This window comes from Engraulis encrasicolus, chromosome 14, assembly GCF_034702125.1.
Source record: "Engraulis encrasicolus isolate BLACKSEA-1 chromosome 14, IST_EnEncr_1.0, whole genome shotgun sequence".
In the NCBI taxonomy this organism is placed as follows: Eukaryota; Metazoa; Chordata; class Actinopteri; order Clupeiformes; family Engraulidae; genus Engraulis; species Engraulis encrasicolus.
Genome location: NC_085870.1, coordinates 37,650,582 through 37,670,265, shown reverse-complemented (window position 1 = coordinate 37,670,265; position 19,684 = coordinate 37,650,582). Strand labels below are relative to the sequence as shown.

General features: G+C 40.1%; 1 protein-coding gene across 1 annotated transcript; it reads left to right on the top strand.

Moving 5' to 3' along the window:
- Positions 1–565: 565 nt before the first annotated feature.
- Positions 566–14,313, top strand: LOC134462563 (myosin heavy chain, fast skeletal muscle-like). Its single transcript, XM_063215652.1, has 40 exons — positions 566–754; positions 1,044–1,056; positions 1,361–1,494; positions 1,604–1,760; positions 1,965–1,992; positions 2,329–2,434; positions 2,521–2,613; positions 2,760–2,823; positions 2,914–3,012; positions 3,130–3,233; positions 3,352–3,490; positions 3,586–3,704; positions 4,998–5,147; positions 5,254–5,424; positions 5,550–5,849; positions 5,961–6,035; positions 6,279–6,366; positions 6,457–6,574; positions 6,810–6,933; positions 7,134–7,270; positions 7,394–7,649; positions 7,775–8,017; positions 8,147–8,323; positions 8,407–8,552; positions 8,664–8,754; positions 8,926–9,315; positions 9,404–9,530; positions 10,271–10,389; positions 10,537–10,733; positions 10,839–11,022; positions 11,138–11,303; positions 11,402–11,526; positions 11,654–11,962; positions 12,153–12,356; positions 12,457–12,582; positions 12,796–12,966; positions 13,121–13,225; positions 13,317–13,412; positions 14,003–14,134; positions 14,246–14,313. Exons 1-40 carry the CDS (start codon positions 569–571, stop codon positions 14,261–14,263), a joined length of 5,787 nt encoding a protein of 1,928 aa, XP_063071722.1. The 5' UTR covers positions 566–568; the 3' UTR covers positions 14,264–14,313.
- The last annotated feature ends 5,371 nt before the right edge of the window (positions 14,314–19,684 follow it).

The following is a 19,684-nucleotide window of genomic DNA, read 5'->3' as shown; positions in this document are numbered from 1 at the left end:
CTTCCTGAACACCAGATTTGTTTGGTCTTTTACAACTTCATTGATGATAGAACATTGTGAGAGGTGGACAGGAAGTGAATGGGGAGAGAGACGGGGAGGGGTCGGCAAATGACCCGGACCGGGAATCGAACTTGGGTCGGCCACATGGCAGACGAGTGCCCTACCGGTTGGCCACGGCAGGGCCCTGAATACCAGATTAATGTCCGTTTTGTTGCGGGCATCTGTGTGGGCCAGGCCCCTCGTCTGTGTGAATACTGTATGTGTTTACACTTGCGCTTCAGATGGCTCAATTGCTCAGGGAAAATATACTGGCATCAGTATACTAGGCTCTCTCTGTTTTTTCCCAGTATGTTAGTCTTTTGTTTACAGCACATGTGTGTGTTTGTGAATGAATGTGTCAGAGAGAGAATGTAAATTCATGTATCAGTGTGTATTGTGTGTGCGTGTTCTGTGTCAACCCTGTTGCATAGATTTTTGACAATAAAGTACACTTGACTTGTATGTGGTCAGTCAGTTTTCCCTCTTGGTTTCACCTCTGCAGTAAAGCGCCACCATGGGGGATGCTGAGATGGAGTGCTTTGGGCCTGCGGCCATCTACCTCCGGAAACCGGAGAGGGAGCGCATTGAGGCCCAGACAAAACCATTTGATGCCAAGACTGCCTACTTTGTCACTGAGAAGGATGAGATGTACCTGAAAGGCGTTCTGGAGAAGAGAGACGGTGGCAAAGTCACTGTCAAAACACTGTGTGGTAAAGTAAGTGGACTATTGTAAACTTGCATTCCTCCTGAAAACTGTCATGGGGAAGGGACTAGCAGTACTGCTCATTTTCCTTTGCTCTGTAGATTGTCATATTATATAAACAAAATGCAAAATACTGAGTTTCCAGGAACATGCAAATAATAATAATAAATAATAATGAATACATAATAAATGAAGAGCTCTTTTCCAAAATGAGATATATCCATTTTATAGAATGTTGGGAAATTGACATTTTTGTATTGGGCATTCCATTGAATTGCATTGCAAAATGCATTTTACAGAGGTTAAAAAAGTATGTTCCCAAAACATTTGAATGGCAAGAATTCACACATAGATTATAGGACTACTTAACCGTCAATTCCAATATTAAAATGCAAAAAGTCAAAAATGGTGTATATAGCGTTTTGGAAAAGAGCTCTTCAAGTGTATCCCTACAGGACTATATGTTTGAGTCAACATCTGGCACATGTACCGTATCCATGAGCTAGTCATTCAAATGTACTGTACCTTTCTACTAAGAAAAACATGTAGGCCTATGTGTAGTAGTATAATAGGTAATAAAGTAATGAAAAATGTCTTTGATTCTATAGACTCTCACAGTGAAAGAGGATGAAATCTTCCCCATGAATCCTCCAAAGTATGACAAAATTGAGGACATGGCCATGATGACCCACCTCCACGAGCCTGCTGTTCTGTATAACCTCAAAGAGCGTTACGCAGCATGGATGATCTACGTAAGATTCACTTACAACATGACATGTCATCATGACACATTAACTAGTTGAATATCGGATTCTTAAATAAAACTCCATGGCTAAAATTTGATCTTTGGTTCCTCTTCAGACCTACTCTGGGCTGTTCTGTGTTACTGTGAACCCCTACAAGTGGCTCCCAGTGTACGACAGTGCTGTTGTAGCCGCATACAGAGGCAAGAAGAGAGTGGAAGCTCCACCCCACATCTTCTCCATCTCTGATAACGCCTATCAGTTCATGCTCCAAGGTGAGATTTTAAAAGCATATCCTCCCATCTGTGAGGATACCTGAGAAGTCATACACATTATTTGGAGGATAAACCTTAATACCTGTAGTCTAACAAATTCAATATATTATAGGCTACTGTTTTATGATTGTTTACCCATTGTTTTACATTCAATAAACATAGGCCTACTATATATCAAATATATGAAAACTTTTTATTTTCCAGATCGTGAAAATCAGTCCATCCTTATCACGTATGTATTCCTGAATAATAATTGTTTGTCTGTCAGCTGGATAACTCAAAAAGTTATGAACGGATTTGGATGAAACTTTGTGGAGTTGTTGGAAATGACAAAAGGAACAGTGATTAAATGTTGGTGGTGATCCAGAGCATTATCCAGAACCAGGATTTAAAAAAAAAAAAATTTGACGTTCCAGTTTCTAACAAAAAGTAGGCAGAAAGAATTGAACAAATGCGGTGTAACATAGACAGATGTTCTATCAAACAGCTTCCTTGGCAGAGGTCTGCACTGAGTGCATTTCTAGTTATTTATATTATTTATTAACTTTATGATCCCCCCCCCCACCAGTGGAGAATCTGGTGCTGGAAAGACTGTCAACACTAAGCGTGTCATCCAGTACTTTGCAACAATTGCAGTTGCTGGAGGATCAAAGAAGGCTGAAAACAAAATGCAGGTAAATATTCATAAGCATATGTTATAGTCTAATATCGTCAGCTGGCAGGGACTAATGTCCACTAAATGGTTTATGCTCCATTGTAGGGATCACTGGAGGATCAGATCATTGCAGCCAACCCTCTACTGGAGGCCTATGGTAATGCCAAGACTGTGAGGAATGACAACTCCTCCCGTTTTGTAAGTATTTAAAAACATTCATACAGGTATATGTAAATCAAAATTCAGATTCATAATGAAGATAGAAATATTTAATTTCAAAATTTTCCATTTAATATTGCTGATATATTCTGTTAATCATATTTATTACTATATAAATCATTCAGGGTAAATTCATCAGAATTCATTTCGGCACGTCTGGCAAACTGGCTTCTGCTGATATTGAAACTTGTAAGTCACCATTCTGTTGAGTTATTGTAATATCTTACAAAACTCCAGGCAAACACTAACATTTAGTTATTTATTAATGCCATTTTACAGATCTGCTGGAGAAGTCAAGAGTGACATTCCAGTTGTCTGCTGAGAGGAGCTACCATATCTTCTACCAAATTCAGACTGGGCACAAGCCTGAGCTGATTGGTAATGCATGATGTTGCCACACACATCTGAAAAAAAAAATCTAGTACTATACACAGGACTGTAAGCACCAAGTACAAACACCTCTCATGTGTTATTTATTGATTTATTAATTTACAGAGGGCCTGCTTATCACCACAAACCCCTATGATTTCCCTATGATCAGCCAAGGTGAAATCACTGTCAAGAGCATCAATGATGTGGAGGAGTTCATTGCTACTGATGTAAGATGTTTAAATAGATGAAGTGATAATATAGAAAATTCTAATAAGCATACTGTCAATGCAAGCTTCATACATTAAATTGAAGCAAAAAAATAAGTTTATCTATTTGTCCTTACAGACAGCTATTGACATCCTGGGCTTCACCGCTGATGAGAAAATTGGCATCTACAAGCTCACTGGGGCTGTGATGCATCATGGTAACATGAAGTTCAAGCAGAAGCAGAGAGAGGAGCAGGCTGAGCCTGATGGCACTGAGGGTGAGGACTGGATTTCGGCAAAACTCTCGGGATATGTTAAACCCTCCAATTGCTAAAAATAAATAAATAATGAGTACATTTTTATTTCTAATCAGAGGCTGATAAAATCGCCTACCTCATGGGCTTGAACTCTGCTGACATGCTGAAGGCTCTGTGCTACCCAAGAGTGAAGGTCGGAAATGAGTTTGTGACCAAAGGCCAAACTGTTCCTCAGGTGAGTTGGCTATGAGAATACAGTATATCACGAAAGTGAATACAACCCTCACAGTTTTGCAGATTTTTGAGTATATCTTTTCATAGGAAAGCATTACAGAAATTTAACTTTGACACAATGATTAGTGACCTTTTAACAACATATTTAACTGCTTAAATTTCTTGTTCACTCAGAAAAAAACAAAATACAGCTAAACAAATTTGCTTTAGATGGTGTCAAGAATGTGTGGTGGTAAACAAGTGAGTTTTACAAAAAAGGTGTATCCTCTCAATAGCCAAGCATGGTAGTGGGACTGACATGGTTTGGGGATGCATGAATGCTGTCAACATTGGCAATCTGAAATACACCTAAAAGAAACATGCATGTCAACATGCACTGTGACTACTGAAGCAGATCATGATATTCTCTATAGGATTGCATGCAAATCTCACACCAATCTATTTAAGCCCGATGCAGACTCAAAATGTAAAAGTTCAATGCGAAGAAAGGTTGAAACGTACACTGATGACCTCCCTTGTCATCCCTTTTCAAAATACAGCCATTAATGTTTGAACATGTACTCACAAAAGTGAGTACACCCCAGATTAAAATCCGGTAGAGAAGGGGCTGTGTTGGCTCGAATCGTCTCGAAATGAAACGAAATGAAAAGGGATGACAAGGGAGGTCATCAGTGTACGTTTCAACCTTTCTTCGCATTGAACTTTTACATTTTGAGTCTGCATCGGGCTTAAATAGATTGGTGTGAGATTTGCATGCAATCCTATAGAGAATATCATGATCTGCTTCAGTAGTCACAGTGCATGTTGACATGCATGTTTCTTTTAGGTGTATTTCAGATTGCCAATGTTGACAGCATTCATGCATCCCCAAACCATGTCAGTCCCACTACCATGCTTGGCTATTGAGAGGATACACCTTTTTTGTAAAACTCACTTGTTTACCACCACACATTCTTGACACCATCTAAAGCAAATTTGTTTAGCTGTATTTTGTTTTTTTCTGAGTGAACAAGAAATTTAAGCGGTTAAATATGTTGTTAAAATGTCACTAATCATTGTGTCAAAGTTAAATTTCTGTAATGCTTTCCTATGAAAAGATATAGGCCTACTCAAAAATCTGCAAAACTGTGAGGGGTGTATTCACTTTCGTGATATACTGTAAGAATTATTCTATTGCTTACAGAACTTTAAAAAAAAACTTCAATTGTACCCCAGATGACCACAACTTGGTATTTACTAGCAATTCTGTGTTGCTTCATGACATCCTCATTGGTGTTTTTTCCCTCCTGTCAAGGTCAACAATGCCGTCATGGCCCTGTGTAAGTCAGTCTATGAGAAGATGTTCTTGTGGATGGTGGTCCGTATCAATGAAATGTTGGACACTAAGCAGCCAAGACAGTTCTTCATTGGTGTGCTGGACATTGCTGGATTCGAGATCTTTGACGTAAGTGGAAATCTTACTAATTATAGGCCCTTTGCTTGTAATGTAGGCTATGTCTTGTATGTTAGCTTTGTCATTTATTTTATGTTTTACCCTTTTAAACCAACAGTTCAACAGCTTGGAGCAGCTGTGCATCAACTTCACAAATGAGAAACTGCAACAGTTCTTCAACCACCACATGTTTGTGCTTGAGCAAGAGGAGTACAAGAAAGAGGGCATTGATTGGGAGTTCATTGACTTTGGCATGGACTTGGCTGCCTGCATTGAGCTTATTGAGAAGGTGAAGTTAAGAGTTTTTAATGTCAATATTTTCTTCATATACAGTATGCCTGAGTTGAACATACCTACAGTGTAGGTGGTACCCACAAAACATCCTAAAATATACCAAACTGATCTTTTTAATAGCCAATGGGCATCTTCTCCATCCTTGAAGAGGAGTGCATGTTCCCCAAGGCATCAGACACTACCTTCAAGAACAAGCTGTATGATCAGCATCTTGGTAAAAATAAGTGCTTTGAGAAACCCAAGCCAACAAAGGGTAAGGCAGAAGCCCACTTCTCCCTTGTGCACTATGCTGGCACTGTGGACTATAACATCGGTGGCTGGCTGGACAAGAACAAGGATCCATTGAATGACTCCGTTGTGCAGCTGTACCAGAAGTCATCAGTGAAGCTGCTGGCCTTCTTGTATGCATCTCACACCACTGCTGAAGGTACAAAACATTTACAGGCATTTACTGTATGTTCTTTACCACTGTATCTACTACTGAGAGTTATTGAATATTAAATTAGATGTTGTATCTCTGTCACAGCTGAGGGTGGTGGCGGCGGCAAGAAGGGTGGTGGCAAGAAGAAGGGTGGCTCTTTCCAGACAGTGTCTGCTCTGTTTAGGGTGAGTTTAGCTTTTGGCAGAGTTTGACCTTTCATAATGATAACTAGGTATGAACACAGCACATTTTATAGGACACACCTATCCTATCTTCCAACCACACCCTATCTGTCTTGTAAAATGGTCTATGAAGAAAGAAAATACATATTAAAATGACACACCAATAATGAGAAAAAATTTAGCATTCTTACTATTCACTATTTTCAACAAACTTGAAAATGTGCTTTTAACTATTCCCTACCACAGGAGAACTTGGGCAAGCTGATGACCAATCTGAGGAGCACCCATCCTCACTTTGTGCGCTGCTTGATTCCTAATGAGTCTAAGACTCCAGGTAAAACCAGATTTATAAGATATTACAAAATGTGAAATTTCCTTTGCAAATGTTGTCCATGCTATACTAAGTCTAAAAATTGTGATCCAGGTCTCATGGAGAACTTCCTAGTCATCCACCAGTTGAGATGTAACGGTGTGCTGGAGGGTATCAGAATCTGCAGAAAGGGCTTCCCCAGCAGAATCATTTACGCTGACTTCAAGCAGAGGTATGTTTACTATTCATTTTGTATTGAGATATTGTATATAAGGGATTCGGATGAGTGTAGTCATGTCCTTAATGATTGAGATTTTTTTTAAAAATTACACATCCACTTTTTTGGTCTACCCTGTATGTACTACATTAGCGTTTGACTGTCACTTGCAACCTGCAAAAGGGACAGTTGCTGTTGCTGATGTTGTTGTTCAAAACAGATAAATTAACTCGGAAAACTTTAATTACAGATACAAAGTGTTGAATGCAAGTGTCATCCCAGAGGGCCAGTTCATTGACAACAAGAAGGCTTCTGAGAAGCTCTTGGGTTCCATTGATGTGGACCACAGTCAATACAGATTTGGACACACTAAGGTAAACAAAAAACACCTGAGGCTTACCAGCACCAAAGATAATTTAGGTGTCATTGAATGAAGAGTTTACTCTGTATTTGTAGAACTTAATTTCTCGCTGCATATTTAAAATGATCCATTTAAAAGCCTTGGCCCTGAACAGTATTTTTCACTGTAACCTTTTAAAATGGACCTTACAGTACATATTAAATGTATCTATAGGTGTTTTTCAAAGCTGGTCTGTTGGGTACACTTGAGGAGATGCGAGATGATAAGCTGGCCACTCTGGTGACCATGACTCAGGCTCTCTGTCGTGCCCACCTGATGAGGAGAGAGTTTCTCAAGATGATGGAGAGAAGGTAAGACATCTAAAATGGCATTCCACTTTCTTTCTTTTTTTTTGGAAATTTGCTCATTTTACACCTCCCCTTCTGAGTTCACAAACATTACGTCTCACTGAAAATATATGTCCCCACGAACAGAGAATCTATCTTCACCATCCAGTACAACATCCGCGCATTCATGAATGTGAAAACCTGGCCATGGATGAAGGTGTACTTCAAGATCAAGCCACTTCTGAAGAGCGCTGAAACTGAGAAGGAAATGGCAGCAATGAAAGAGAACTACGAGAAGATGAAAGTGGACTTCGAAAAGACCTTGGCAAAGAAAAAGGAGCTTGAGGAGAAAATGGTTGCCCTGTTGCAGGAAAAGAATGACCTGCAGTTGCAGGTGGCCTCTGTAAGTAGGAGAATCCGGCTAATATCATGTATTTCTCAGTACATGCTGTACAGTACTTGAAGACCGTTTGCACAAACACTATTTAAGTGCTAATCACTGTCAATTAAATCACTTAAAATTCACAGGAAGGTGAAAGTCTATCAGATGCTGAAGAGAGGTGTGAGGGACTCATTAAGAGCAAAATCCAGCTGGAGGCCAAACTCAAAGAGACGACCGAGAGGCTGGAGGATGAGGAGGAGATCAATGCTGAGCTCACTGCTAAGAAGAGGAAACTGGAAGATGAGTGCTCTGAGCTGAAGAAGGACATTGATGACCTGGAGCTTACCTTGGCCAAAGTGGAGAAGGAGAAACATGCCACAGAAAACAAGGTTTACATACTAAACATTCCATTGGTTTACTTCTGGCACTGTTGCATTTAATCTATGTTCAATAATATACCATTAAGTTTAAATCATGTCAACATATTGTATAACTGGAATGAAACTACATCCATTTAGGTTAAAAATTTGACGGAGGAGATGGCCTCTCAGGATGAGGCCATTACCAAACTGACCAAAGAGAAGAAATCCCTCCAAGAAGCACACCAGCAAACTCTGGATGACCTTCAAGCAGAGGAAGACAAAGTCAACACTCTCACCAAATCAAAGACAAAATTGGAGCAACAAGTAGATGATGTGAGTATGTCTGCTATCTATTGACTTAAATACTTAAGCTCAAAGATAATTGGAAAATTCATAATGTTTTTTTCCAATAAAAGCTGGAAGGTTCATTGGAGCAAGAGAAGAAGCTTCGCATGGATCTTGAAAGAGCCAAGAGGAAACTTGAGGGTGACCTGAAACTGGCACAGGAATCCATAATGGATCTGGAGAATGACAAGCAGCAGTCAGAAGAAAAGATCAAAAAGTAAAATATGTTATCTATATATAGATATAAAATCTCCATCATGACTATATCTATTCTTCCAGAATTCATGTAAAACAATGACCAATGTTGCATTTGTGTTAAACCTAACAGGAAAGACTTTGAAATCAGCCAACTTCTGGGCAAGATTGAAGATGAGCAGTCATTGGGATCCCAGCTTCAAAAGAAGATTAAGGAACTCCAGGTGACCACAGTCATAAAACTATGAAGATAAATAACTTTGGTGGTGTTTAGCTTTTTCTTGTATTTTGTTGAGTAAACAAGGGAGTTGGCTAGAAAACAGAGCTCACAGCCTGTGTCAGCCTCATAATAAATTGCTTATCCTAATTTCGGCAAATATTACTTTATAATGTAGGCCCGTATTGAAGAACTGGAAGAAGAAATTGAAGCTGAGCGTGCTGCTCGGGCCAAGGTTGAGAAGCAGAGAGCTGATATTGCCAGGGAACTTGAGGAGATCAGTGAGAGGCTTGAGGAGGCTGGTGGAGCCACTGCTGCTCAAATTGAGATGAACAAGAAGCGTGAAGCTGAGTTCCAGAAGCTTCGTCGTGATCTTGAAGAATCCACCCTGCAGCATGAAGCTACTGCCTCCGCTCTTCGCAAGAAGCAGGCTGACAGTGTGGCGGAACTGGGAGAGCAGATTGACAACCTGCAGCGTGTCAAACAGAAGCTGGAGAAGGAGAAGAGCGAGTACAAGATGGAGATTGATGACCTCTCCAGTAATATGGAAGCTGTGGCAAAGGCAAAGGTACAGTGCAAACTACAGCACATGAGGTCAATGTTTGTTTTTGTTTGTTTGTGCCATCTTTGCTTCTAACATAACCAATTCTTTATAGGCCAACCTGGAAAAGATGTGTCGCACCCTTGAGGATCAACTGAGCGAAGTTAAGAGCAAAAGCGATGAAAGCAACAGGCAGCTGAATGACATCAATGTGCAGAAAGCCAGGCTCCAAACAGAGAATGGTGTGTGACATGGTCTAAGAAATAAGTAAAACTGCAATGTATGAGTAGCCTGGTTCTCACCGACGGTGCGTGTGTGTACACAAACTACCGTCTGGTAGCACTGCCGTTAACATGCTCTTCTCGAGTCAGAAAATAAATGGTGCATTTATTGCAACTCACCACCGACAAATTCCTCCAAAAATGATTTCTGTTCATCTCTTAAGAGTCAATACAGTCTATAATCTGTCCTGTGACTCATCAATGCGAGCTGCTGTAGATATTTAAGCAATAAATGCTCCGTTTATTTTCTACTCGAGAAGAACATGTTAATGGCAGCGCTACCAGACGATAGTGTGTGTAGCTCCGCTCCAGGGGGCTCCGGAGCTACACACCAGGCTAGTGTATGAGCACATCTGGGGCCTATACTACAAAGCTGGTTCAGGATAAGTTAAGGTTAAGTTAAGGTAAATCAGAGGTAAATCATCTAATAGATGAGCTTTTCTTAAGAAAATGAGGACTCCAGGCTCTTCTATTAGATAATTTACCTCTTAACTTAACCTTAACTTATTCTGAACCAGCTTTGTAGTATAGGCCCCTGTAGACAACTAATTGGTGCTGAGAACAAAAATATTGAACGAAGACATCATATCATCATATCTGTGGCTGCTGCAATGATCTGTGGATATTCACTTTTCTAAAAAAAAAAAAAACTTGCTGCACTAGTATTTGCCAGTAACTCAATTGTTTTTTTTAATGAAAAGGTGAGTTTGGCCGCCAACTTGAGGAGAAGGAAGCTCTCGTCTCTCAGCTGACAAGAGGCAAACAAGCTTACACTCAGCAGATCGAGGAACTCAAGAGGCAAATGGAGGAGGAAACCAAGGTAAGAGGACATTAAAAATATAATTATTTGGCACTTGGCTAACTAAATACCATATATTCTACTATCTTTATTGAGTCGATAATCTGGGTTGTCTTATACATGCTGCTCCTTTTAAGTTAATTATTGTAATAATGAATTCTTCCATAGGCCAAGAATGCCCTGGCTCATGCTGTCCAATCAGCTCGTCATGACTGTGACCTGCTCAGAGAGCAGTATGAGGAGGAGCAGGAGGCCAAGGCTGAGCTGCAGCGTGGAATGTCCAAGGCAAACTGTGAAGTTGCTCAGTGGAGAACCAAATATGAGACTGATGCCATCCAACGCACTGAGGAGCTGGAAGAGTCCAAGTAAAGAACACATTTGATATCTGAACCAAATTTAGCATCACAATTACCTGCATCTATTACAAAGCAATGCATTGCCATAACATTCAAATTATTCATTCTTGTTAGGAAAAAGCTTGCACAGCGTCTCCAAGATGCTGAGGAGTGCATTGAGGCTGTGAATGCCAAATGTGCCTCTCTGGAGAAGACCAAACAGAGACTCCAGGGTGAAGTGGAGGATCTCATGATTGATGTGGAGAGGGCAAATGCAATGGCTGCCAACCTTGATAAGAAACAGAGGAACTTTGATAAGGTAATTAATACACGTAAACATTCATCCTCAGGCTGTATCTCCTAACTATGGATCCGTATTTGTGTTTTGCCATTGGTAGGAACATTTTTAAAGTCAAATTTTGTCCTACTACAAGGTCCTGGCCGAGTGGAAGCAGAAGTATGAGGAGGGCCAAGCTGAGCTGGAAGGTGCTCAGAAAGAGGTTCGCTCTCTCGGCACTGAGCTCTTCAAGATGAAGAACTCATATGAAGAGGCTCTGGATCAGCTGGAGACCCTGAAGAGGGAGAACAAGAACTTGCAACGTATGTCAATTTCACATTATTAAAACATGAAACGTGGAAACTGTTGTCTGCACCTCAAAGAAAGAGAATGCTAATTTATATTAATCATTTCCAAACAGAGGAGATCTCTGAGCTGACCGAGCAACTGGGTGAGACCGGCAAGAGCATCCATGAACTTGAGAAGGCTAAAAAGTCTGTGGAGAGTGAGAAAGCAGAAATCCAAACCGCACTGGAAGAGGCAGAGGTAGAGATCTGTTTCAGTTCTTCAAAAGATTATTAAATAACAATGCTGTCAATGTATGCATTTGTAATGTAGTGATGCTCTATGTATTATCTAAGTTATGAATTTTGTATTGCCTTTCAATGTCCAGGGCACACTTGAGCATGAGGAGTCCAAGATTCTTCGTGTTCAGCTTGAACTCACCCAAGTCAAGAGTGAGATTGACAGGAAGCTGGCAGAGAAGGATGAGGAGATGGAACAGATCAAGAGGAACAGCCAGAGGGTGATTGAAACCATGCAGAGCACTCTGGACTCTGAGGTCAGGAGCAGAAACGATGCCCTGAGAGTCAAGAAGAAGATGGAGGGAGACCTCAATGAAATGGAAGTCCAGTTAAGCCATGCCAACCGCCAGGCAGCTGAAGCCCAGAAACAACTCAGAAATATCCAAGGACAGCTCAAGGTATAACCTGTTATTTCACTGTGTTCTTTCACTGTGAAGTAAGACTCTTCAATGGCAAAACCCGGAAATCTGCATACACAATGAACAGTAGTATATAAACGAGAGGGGAGTTGACGTAACAAGCAATGGGACAAACTTAACCTGTCAATACTACACACTTAAGCTTACCATGTATTACCTTTCTACACAGGATGCCCAACTGCACCTTGATGATGCTGTGAGAGGACAAGATGACATGAAGGAGCAGGTTGCCATGGTGGAGCGCAGAAACAACTTAATGCTTGCCGAAATCGAGGAGCTGAGAGCTGCCCTGGAACAGACAGAGAGAGCCCGAAAAGTGGCCGAGCAGGAACTGGTGGATGCCAGTGAACGTGTTGGATTGCTGCACTCCCAGGTTAATTTTTCTGCGGTGCTGTGAAGTCAAGATAGTGTTCACTTGATTATATATATATATATCCATGTGCACTCATGTGCTTTGCGGTGCTATTCTTTAGAACACAAGCCTCCTCAACACCAAGAAGAAGCTGGAGACTGAACTTGTCCAGATCCAGGGAGAAGTGGAGGACACTGTCCAGGAGGCCAGAAATGCAGAAGAGAAGGCCAAGAAGGCCATCACTGATGTAAGTGCATACTGTACTGTACTAGCCTGGGCTGTCCATACAGTACGACCTGTGACGCAGCAAAAAGTTTACCCTCTCAAAGGTAGTTCGGCCAGGCAAACTATGTTCAACAATTGAAATTATAATAAGATAGGGAAAGGAAATAAAGTGAAGATGAGTTTGTCATTATTATTGACTACAGCAGGCCTCTAGCTAACTGTGGTGAATATTTAGGCTGCCATGATGGCTGAGGAACTGAAGAAAGAGCAGGACACCAGTGCTCACCTGGAGAGGATGAAGAAGAACCTGGAGGTCACTGTGAAGGACCTGCAGCATCGCCTGGATGAGGCTGAGAACCTGGCCATGAAGGGTGGAAAGAAGCAACTCCAGAAACTGGAGACTAGAGTAAGTTACATAAAAAGAATAAACCAAAGCACATTTAATTATAAATGATCTTTAGTACTTTGAACATGTTTGATGTTAAGTCAGTCAATCTGTGATTGAAATTGATGAACACATTGACATTATGAACTACTGTTAACTTTCTTAACAATTTCAGGTGCGTGAGCTGGAAGGAGAGATCGAGGCTGAACAGAGGCGTGGAAGTGATGCCATCAAGGGTGTCCGCAAATATGAGAGGAGAGTCAAGGAACTCACCTACCAAGTAAGACAGCTAACTGGTTGCATTTATTGGAAAATCGACATTGAATCTGTATGTTCATATTCTTAATTATGGTTCATATTTTATAAATTAGACTGAGGAGGACAAGAAGAACGGCACTAGACTGCAGGATCTGGTGGACAAACTGCAGCTGAAAGTCAAGGCCTACAAGAGACAGGCTGAGGAAGCTGTGAGTATAAACGTTGGATCTTCTGAGATCTATTTACAGCAGTACAGTGTGTCACAGAAGTGAGTACACTCCTCACATTTCTGCATATTTTCATAGGATAACATCAAAGAAACTTAGTAGCCAGTGTACAACTGGTTACTAACTGTTTCATTCTGTTGTTCATAGAAAATAATTCAAAATACAGCCACAACCATGCTTGACTTTTAAGCATGGGACATTTTTCTTTGTACTTCTGGCTTGGTTACCACCACACCTACTTGGCATGATCTAAAGCAATGGTTCTGAACCTCTTTGAACAGACGCCCCCTTGACCTTATCATAACCCTATCAAACACATCCCTTAGTATTAAAATTAAAATAGACTTACACCTATTTGCAACTGAGGGCCCTCCTCTCAGCAGTGAAATGTCTATAATGCTGTCCCACAAAAAGATATACTTACCAATCTGCGGATATGAGAGGGGTACTCGCTTCTGAGACACACTGTACATGCATATACTGCATGCATCTTAGGATGTTCCAGTACCTGTTATTAGACTGGATGTCTGCATTACTGTATATCAACTACTTTGCTTCATTTGTTTTCATAGGAGGAGCAGGCCAACACTCACCTGTCCAGGTTCAGGAAGGTGCAGCATGAGCTTGAGGAGGCTCAGGAGCGTGCTGACATTGCTGAGTCCCAGGTCAACAAGCTGAGGGCCAAGAGCCGTGATGTTGGCAAGGTAAGCATATGCTGATATAAATTCTGTTTTGGATATCATTAAATACTGAATGTAATACACACGTTATATTGATTTTTTTGTTTTTGTTTTACAAATTGGTTTCTGTTTTAGGGGAAAGATGAAGAGTGAAGAGAGCCTAGTCGAAAAAGTTCATATAATATGAATTGCATGTAAAGTAGAATTGCAAAATAAAGCTTCCCTTGGTACTCATACCTGCGTTTTGAGTAATTTGTTGTCTATGGGTGTCTTCAATATACCTAACAATTGAAAAGGTTAACAACTTTTAAGGTTCTACAGTTTAGCTGCAATTGTGGGTTGCCAATTTCAAGGTTTGGATGTTAGTGCGTGGATCATGTAAAGAGATGCAATTTTTACGGAACATCCTCTTGCATTGTAATGATCATTTAACCCACTTGTAAGAAAAAAGGAGGCATTTTGGGGGGAGCTCTATACCATCTTAAGAATCTCCTAACCCTTGATAAGCCAATGAAAATCCAGATTGTTGGTCATCACATGCTCTACTACAGAAAGAGATTTTGAGTCCTCTTACAGCCCATGTGGCCACATTGTGGCAACAAAGTGTTTTGTTGAATTGGCAAGTGTTTTTAGGAGATTTGATGTATCTTACGTGTTATTAGATGAAAATGAAATATTGTTTTTTGTTCCACGATGGTACAGTGTTGCCTTGAGGCAATAAATGTATAAAACTTAAATAAAATGATTATTATTTTTTAAAACTTTGTTGATTTTGCTTTAAGAGTCCATTTTAAGCTAGAAAAACATATTTTTTCCCCATTGGGTTCATAATGCATACCCTAGAAGCTAGAACACTCAGTTGCATTCGAATGTGTTCATTCAGCTCTGACATATCCACATTTGTACTTAAAAAGCCTGAAATCTCAATAGCCTGAATGCAGCGTAGCCGTAGACTATATGTCGCTCTAGCACCAAAAGTCAAACAACGTATACAGTACACAGCATCAGGCTAAAATGGGTTAAAGTAATATGAACGGAGTAGAGTGAAATACAGGAAATACAGGTGTGTTCTCTACAAGGTTGATAACATTTGAGTCAACTGAATACTGTTCTCAACTCGTTTTCTTAATAATGGTGATAAAACAGAGGAGCATGAACCGATCAGTATTTAAATCATATCAAAGATTACATGTGACAATCACATAAAAAGTACAGAGATTCTTCATACCAATGAAGAACATTATAATATCATCACAAGCAGGCATTGACAGCTTAACTTAGCACATAAGACAGGAATTTCATTTATAGAGAACTTTATTATTAAAATAACGGAGGGTGGGGTTGGGCAGGGATAGGGCTTGCAATATACACTTATATTTATTATGAAACAAAAAGACAAGAAAAGTAAAAGACATTGCCCATAGGAGCAGATAAAAGGGAAACTTCACCACTTCATAAAACAAGAATGAAAAGCAGGGCCTTACCTGAGTAGATTACATCACACCAATGATTTCATTTTGCATTAACACACACATCATGCATGAATGCACAGCATTCTATGGTAACAGATGGACTCCCACTGAATAGCTACATGGCTTAGCTGCATCTCCTATGAGAAGAAGGAAGCAATATGTCTCACATTGTGAAAAATGTACATAGTTTTACAGTTTGTAATGCAGTCACTGCGACAAAGTTGGGGGGATCTGCCCTGGTTTAATGACGAAGGAGTGGGTCTTTTTATACATTTACAGGTTTAATTCCTAGGCTGCTGTATAATGATCCATAGCTGAAGTGCCCTTGCGTAAGGCACTTAACCCCACATTGCCCCACAATGACTGTATGCAACACCCTGTGCGCTAACTGTACTATACCATAATAACTTACCGATAACCATGAATTGGTTTTGGGAGTATTATGTAATGATTGTCACACAAAAGTGTACACACTTGTTGCTGCAGCTTGAGCAGGCCTGAACCTGCAAACCTCAAGCACTTCCCACTGGCTATGAAAGGTATTGTCAAACTGTGCAGTGTCACACAGCAGCCACCTCTACCATAATGTCAAATTAAACAGCCACTGAGTTCAAAGAATACAGTAACTAATATGCTAGCTACAGTATACACAGTAGGCTACTCTCACCGCAAGCCTGGAATTGCCAATCCTCAGAGCTACAGTAACCCCTTGACTACACCAGATGTCGCCGTTGAGGCATGGAGCCTACAACAACGGGTGCAAGTAATTTCTCCTAAATCTCTGCCTTTCCTCTGTCCTCTAACATTAAAATACAAATGAGATCTCTCTGAAAAAAATAATGCTTGCTTTCAAACCAACTTTGAATCAGAGACACATTTCCTCATGTGCCACAACCAGGCTTAATTTCTTTCCCACATATCAAGTCCAAGTCAAGTCAGCTTTTATTGTCAGTTTCTTCATATGCATATGGTCATACAAGGAAATTACATTTCTCTCTCTATACCATGAAAGGACATAGACATACACATGACATGACTGACATTTACAGACTGACATCAAAGTGTAAGACAGGACAAGTCACATACAGTAGATCATGTTTGTAGTCTGACTGCGAAATGAATGTCCAATATAAATCACTTCAACCAAGTCTACAACCAGGACAGAGGACAGAGGATAGGACGCAAGTTTGGAGAAATGATTTGCAGCCATAGACGTGCCCAAGAATGCCAGAACAGCTGTTGACTTCAATCCCTGTCCTCCTCCCCCTTCCTCCCCATCCCCCTACCGCCTTTTAAACACTCCTTGAGCATTTTCATCTGCAACATGCTGCAGCTCAGAGCCAGGTTCTTCCCACAGTATAAACTGTCAAGACTACAAACAGACATGTATCAGTGCAGCATTCCACCATCATTGGTCCTCCAAAGTATACTACTACTGTACCAGTATTCATCTCACTGATTTGCAACGTAGCAACATGCTATGACATTACCGACAGTCTTCATTCCCATTTTGGTAACAAGTTATAATAGAAGCTCTGCATGAACATCTTATCATGTAAGTCAAACTGTCTCTCGTTCCTTTTAAATTTTGTGGGCATATTGTGTGCATGTTCAGATTACACTTAGCCTTCTTACAATAAAAATGGTAAAAGGTCTGAAGGAAAACCACTGTTGTTGCTTGGAAAGCATAAATTATATAATTATTGCATAATTAAAATTATTACACAATTTATACATAGTTGATAGTTTATTACCAGCCAATTCAACTTTTGTCAATAACTGTTTACTATCAATATACTATCAAACTATCAAATTATAAAAAAAATAGAAAATATAATATTTAATATATAATAAATATATAATCGATAATTATATACTACTACTATTACTACTAACACCAATAATATGAGCATATATTAACAAATAATTTACAATATATTAATGATATAGGCCTATAACAAAAAAAAAAATTATGTATATTTCTAGCAGAAAAAACTGTATTATTGTAGCACAATTCACAAGATGCAACTCCAAGTGCTTACATTGTTTTTTTTTTTAAAGCAAACAAAAGAAACCATGTCAGACTGACTGGGAGCATTTCTAGTGCTGTGCGCCACCAGAGAAAAAGCATCTGCAAAATACATCCACTGTAACTGTAACTGAACTTCTCTTAATCAGCTTTGCCAGATGAATTTAGGAATTTAACTGGTTAACATAATTATAGATATGCATTGCATTGATGCACATTATAGATGTGCAACCATACAGTGTGAATATGTTTGTGAATATTTTAGGCCAGACTATTGCGGATGTGCCTTAAATTATGTAAAAATGCTTTGATATTGTGAAAGCACTCTTACATTCATGACTTTAATATGTAATGTTTAATGTGTAAGCACAGTGTAAATGACGCATTGTACAACTGTAGTGCATCAGCCAACACACTGTATCTGTCACTGATGATGCTGATGGTCTTGAGAGCTGTCCCGCTACTTACCCACCAGTTGAGCAGTATCCCCATCAGTAGTTCCTTCCTTTGTCTTCCGGCTGCCTTGTTGACATGCTGTCACGTTTGACCTCTAGACGTACTGTACTGTACAGTAGGCCTACTGTACACCTTGGGGTGTTTCAAAACAAATCTGTCATCCCTAATGAGATCATGATGCGGGTCCCTGGTGTATTGGATGTCATCAGAGACATTAGCTGCAATTACATCCTTCCTCTCTCACATGAGGGCCGTTACTTTCCAGTCAGGTGACGTTGGTCGGCAGATGGGGGGCAATGCCGGTCATGGGTCCATGGAGTTAATCCACTTTCAATGTGTGCCAGTAATTTACAGAGGTAATGGTTGTTTAAAGGCAATATGGGTCAGTGCTGTCCATATGGACTCTCATGCCCATGAGCATACAGTAGAGCAGCCATGAGAGCCAGTGTGTGCCATTCGAAGTATGTCTATTTAAAGAAGCATGCACAGCTGTGTGTTGAAATGTGAGAGGTGATATGTTAATTTCTCTTCAGGGTCACAGTCTTGACTGAGGAGTCCAATGTATCAAATGTCTTGGGAGAAACTATTCGCCCAAAACACGTAAACAAGCGTTTATAACATGTACTACTGATGATGACAGATTATAATCTGAGGTCCTAATATTTCCAATCCAATCTGTGCATCGTGTGCATGATAAAATGTGATAATTAAATTAACTTAAATTAAAAAATAATAATGTCAGAGAGAGTTACATACACATCTTGAAACAAAGTTTTATTGAAAAAAATAAAAAATAAAGACAATTTCATATACTATACTCCTTAAACCAGCATAACGACTAAACTCAAGGTTGTGTTAATGAGTCACAAATTACCAGTTTCAAGTTCCCTGTCAGTGCTAGTGCTTGGAGCTGTGTTGGTCAGGTCAACATTGATGTGTGTTGATGTCATTTTAAAAAATAAACACTGCCTTGTTTTGGGGTATGGGGAGGGGTAGGTTAAAGTTAGCACAAGTACGAGTAGAACAAAAATCTACAGTAGGCTACATACTTCTTGAACTGAGAGGCACATATACTGTAGTACGACCCATTTAATTGTAATGTTACAATCTCACCCCCTAGTGTAGGTCGTAATTTCCTCCTATTTTGAACATACTACACAATATAGTGCCACCTTTCAACCCCACCGCAATCCGTCACCTTCCCCTCCCCCTTCCCTCTGCCGATTTTATGGCTAACTGGCAGGTGGCAGAGAGGCTGTGAAAACATGTCCTCTAAGTGGGAGACACACAGTAGGAGCCACATATTTATTCCCATTCCATGCCATACACATACCATGTGACGTCCATGAGGCTTCCAAGGTGTTTCGAGCTGGACCTTGAAAGGAGCAATAACCATTGTGCACTCAAGAAAACATGGTACTGTACGAAATCAGCGGCTCCTAATGCAAAACGTTTCATTCCGTCTGAGTGCTTGTCTTCAATGAGTGCGTTTACATGCAGTTCAGTATCCCGAATATGAGGCTTATCCCGGTTATGATCATATTCGGGATAAGGTGTTTATATGCGCACAGAACGTTATATCCCAGTCTACATTCTTGGCCGTTATAGAATTCTCTT

What these genes read in the sequence shown, in the direction of transcription:
- LOC134462563 (XM_063215652.1), top strand. Translation starts at nt 569, where the DNA reads ATGGAGTGCTTTGGGCCTGCGGCCATCTACCTCCGGAAACCGGAGAGG. An exon ending in CAGTGTCTGCTCTGTTTAGG is followed by an intron (nt 6,036 to 6,278) that starts GTGAGTTTAGCT and finishes TCCCTACCACAG; the next exon opens with GAGAACTTGGGCAAGCTGAT. An exon ending in GAGGAGCTGGAAGAGTCCAA is followed by an intron (nt 10,734 to 10,838) that starts GTAAAGAACACA and finishes CATTCTTGTTAG; the next exon opens with GAAAAAGCTTGCACAGCGTC.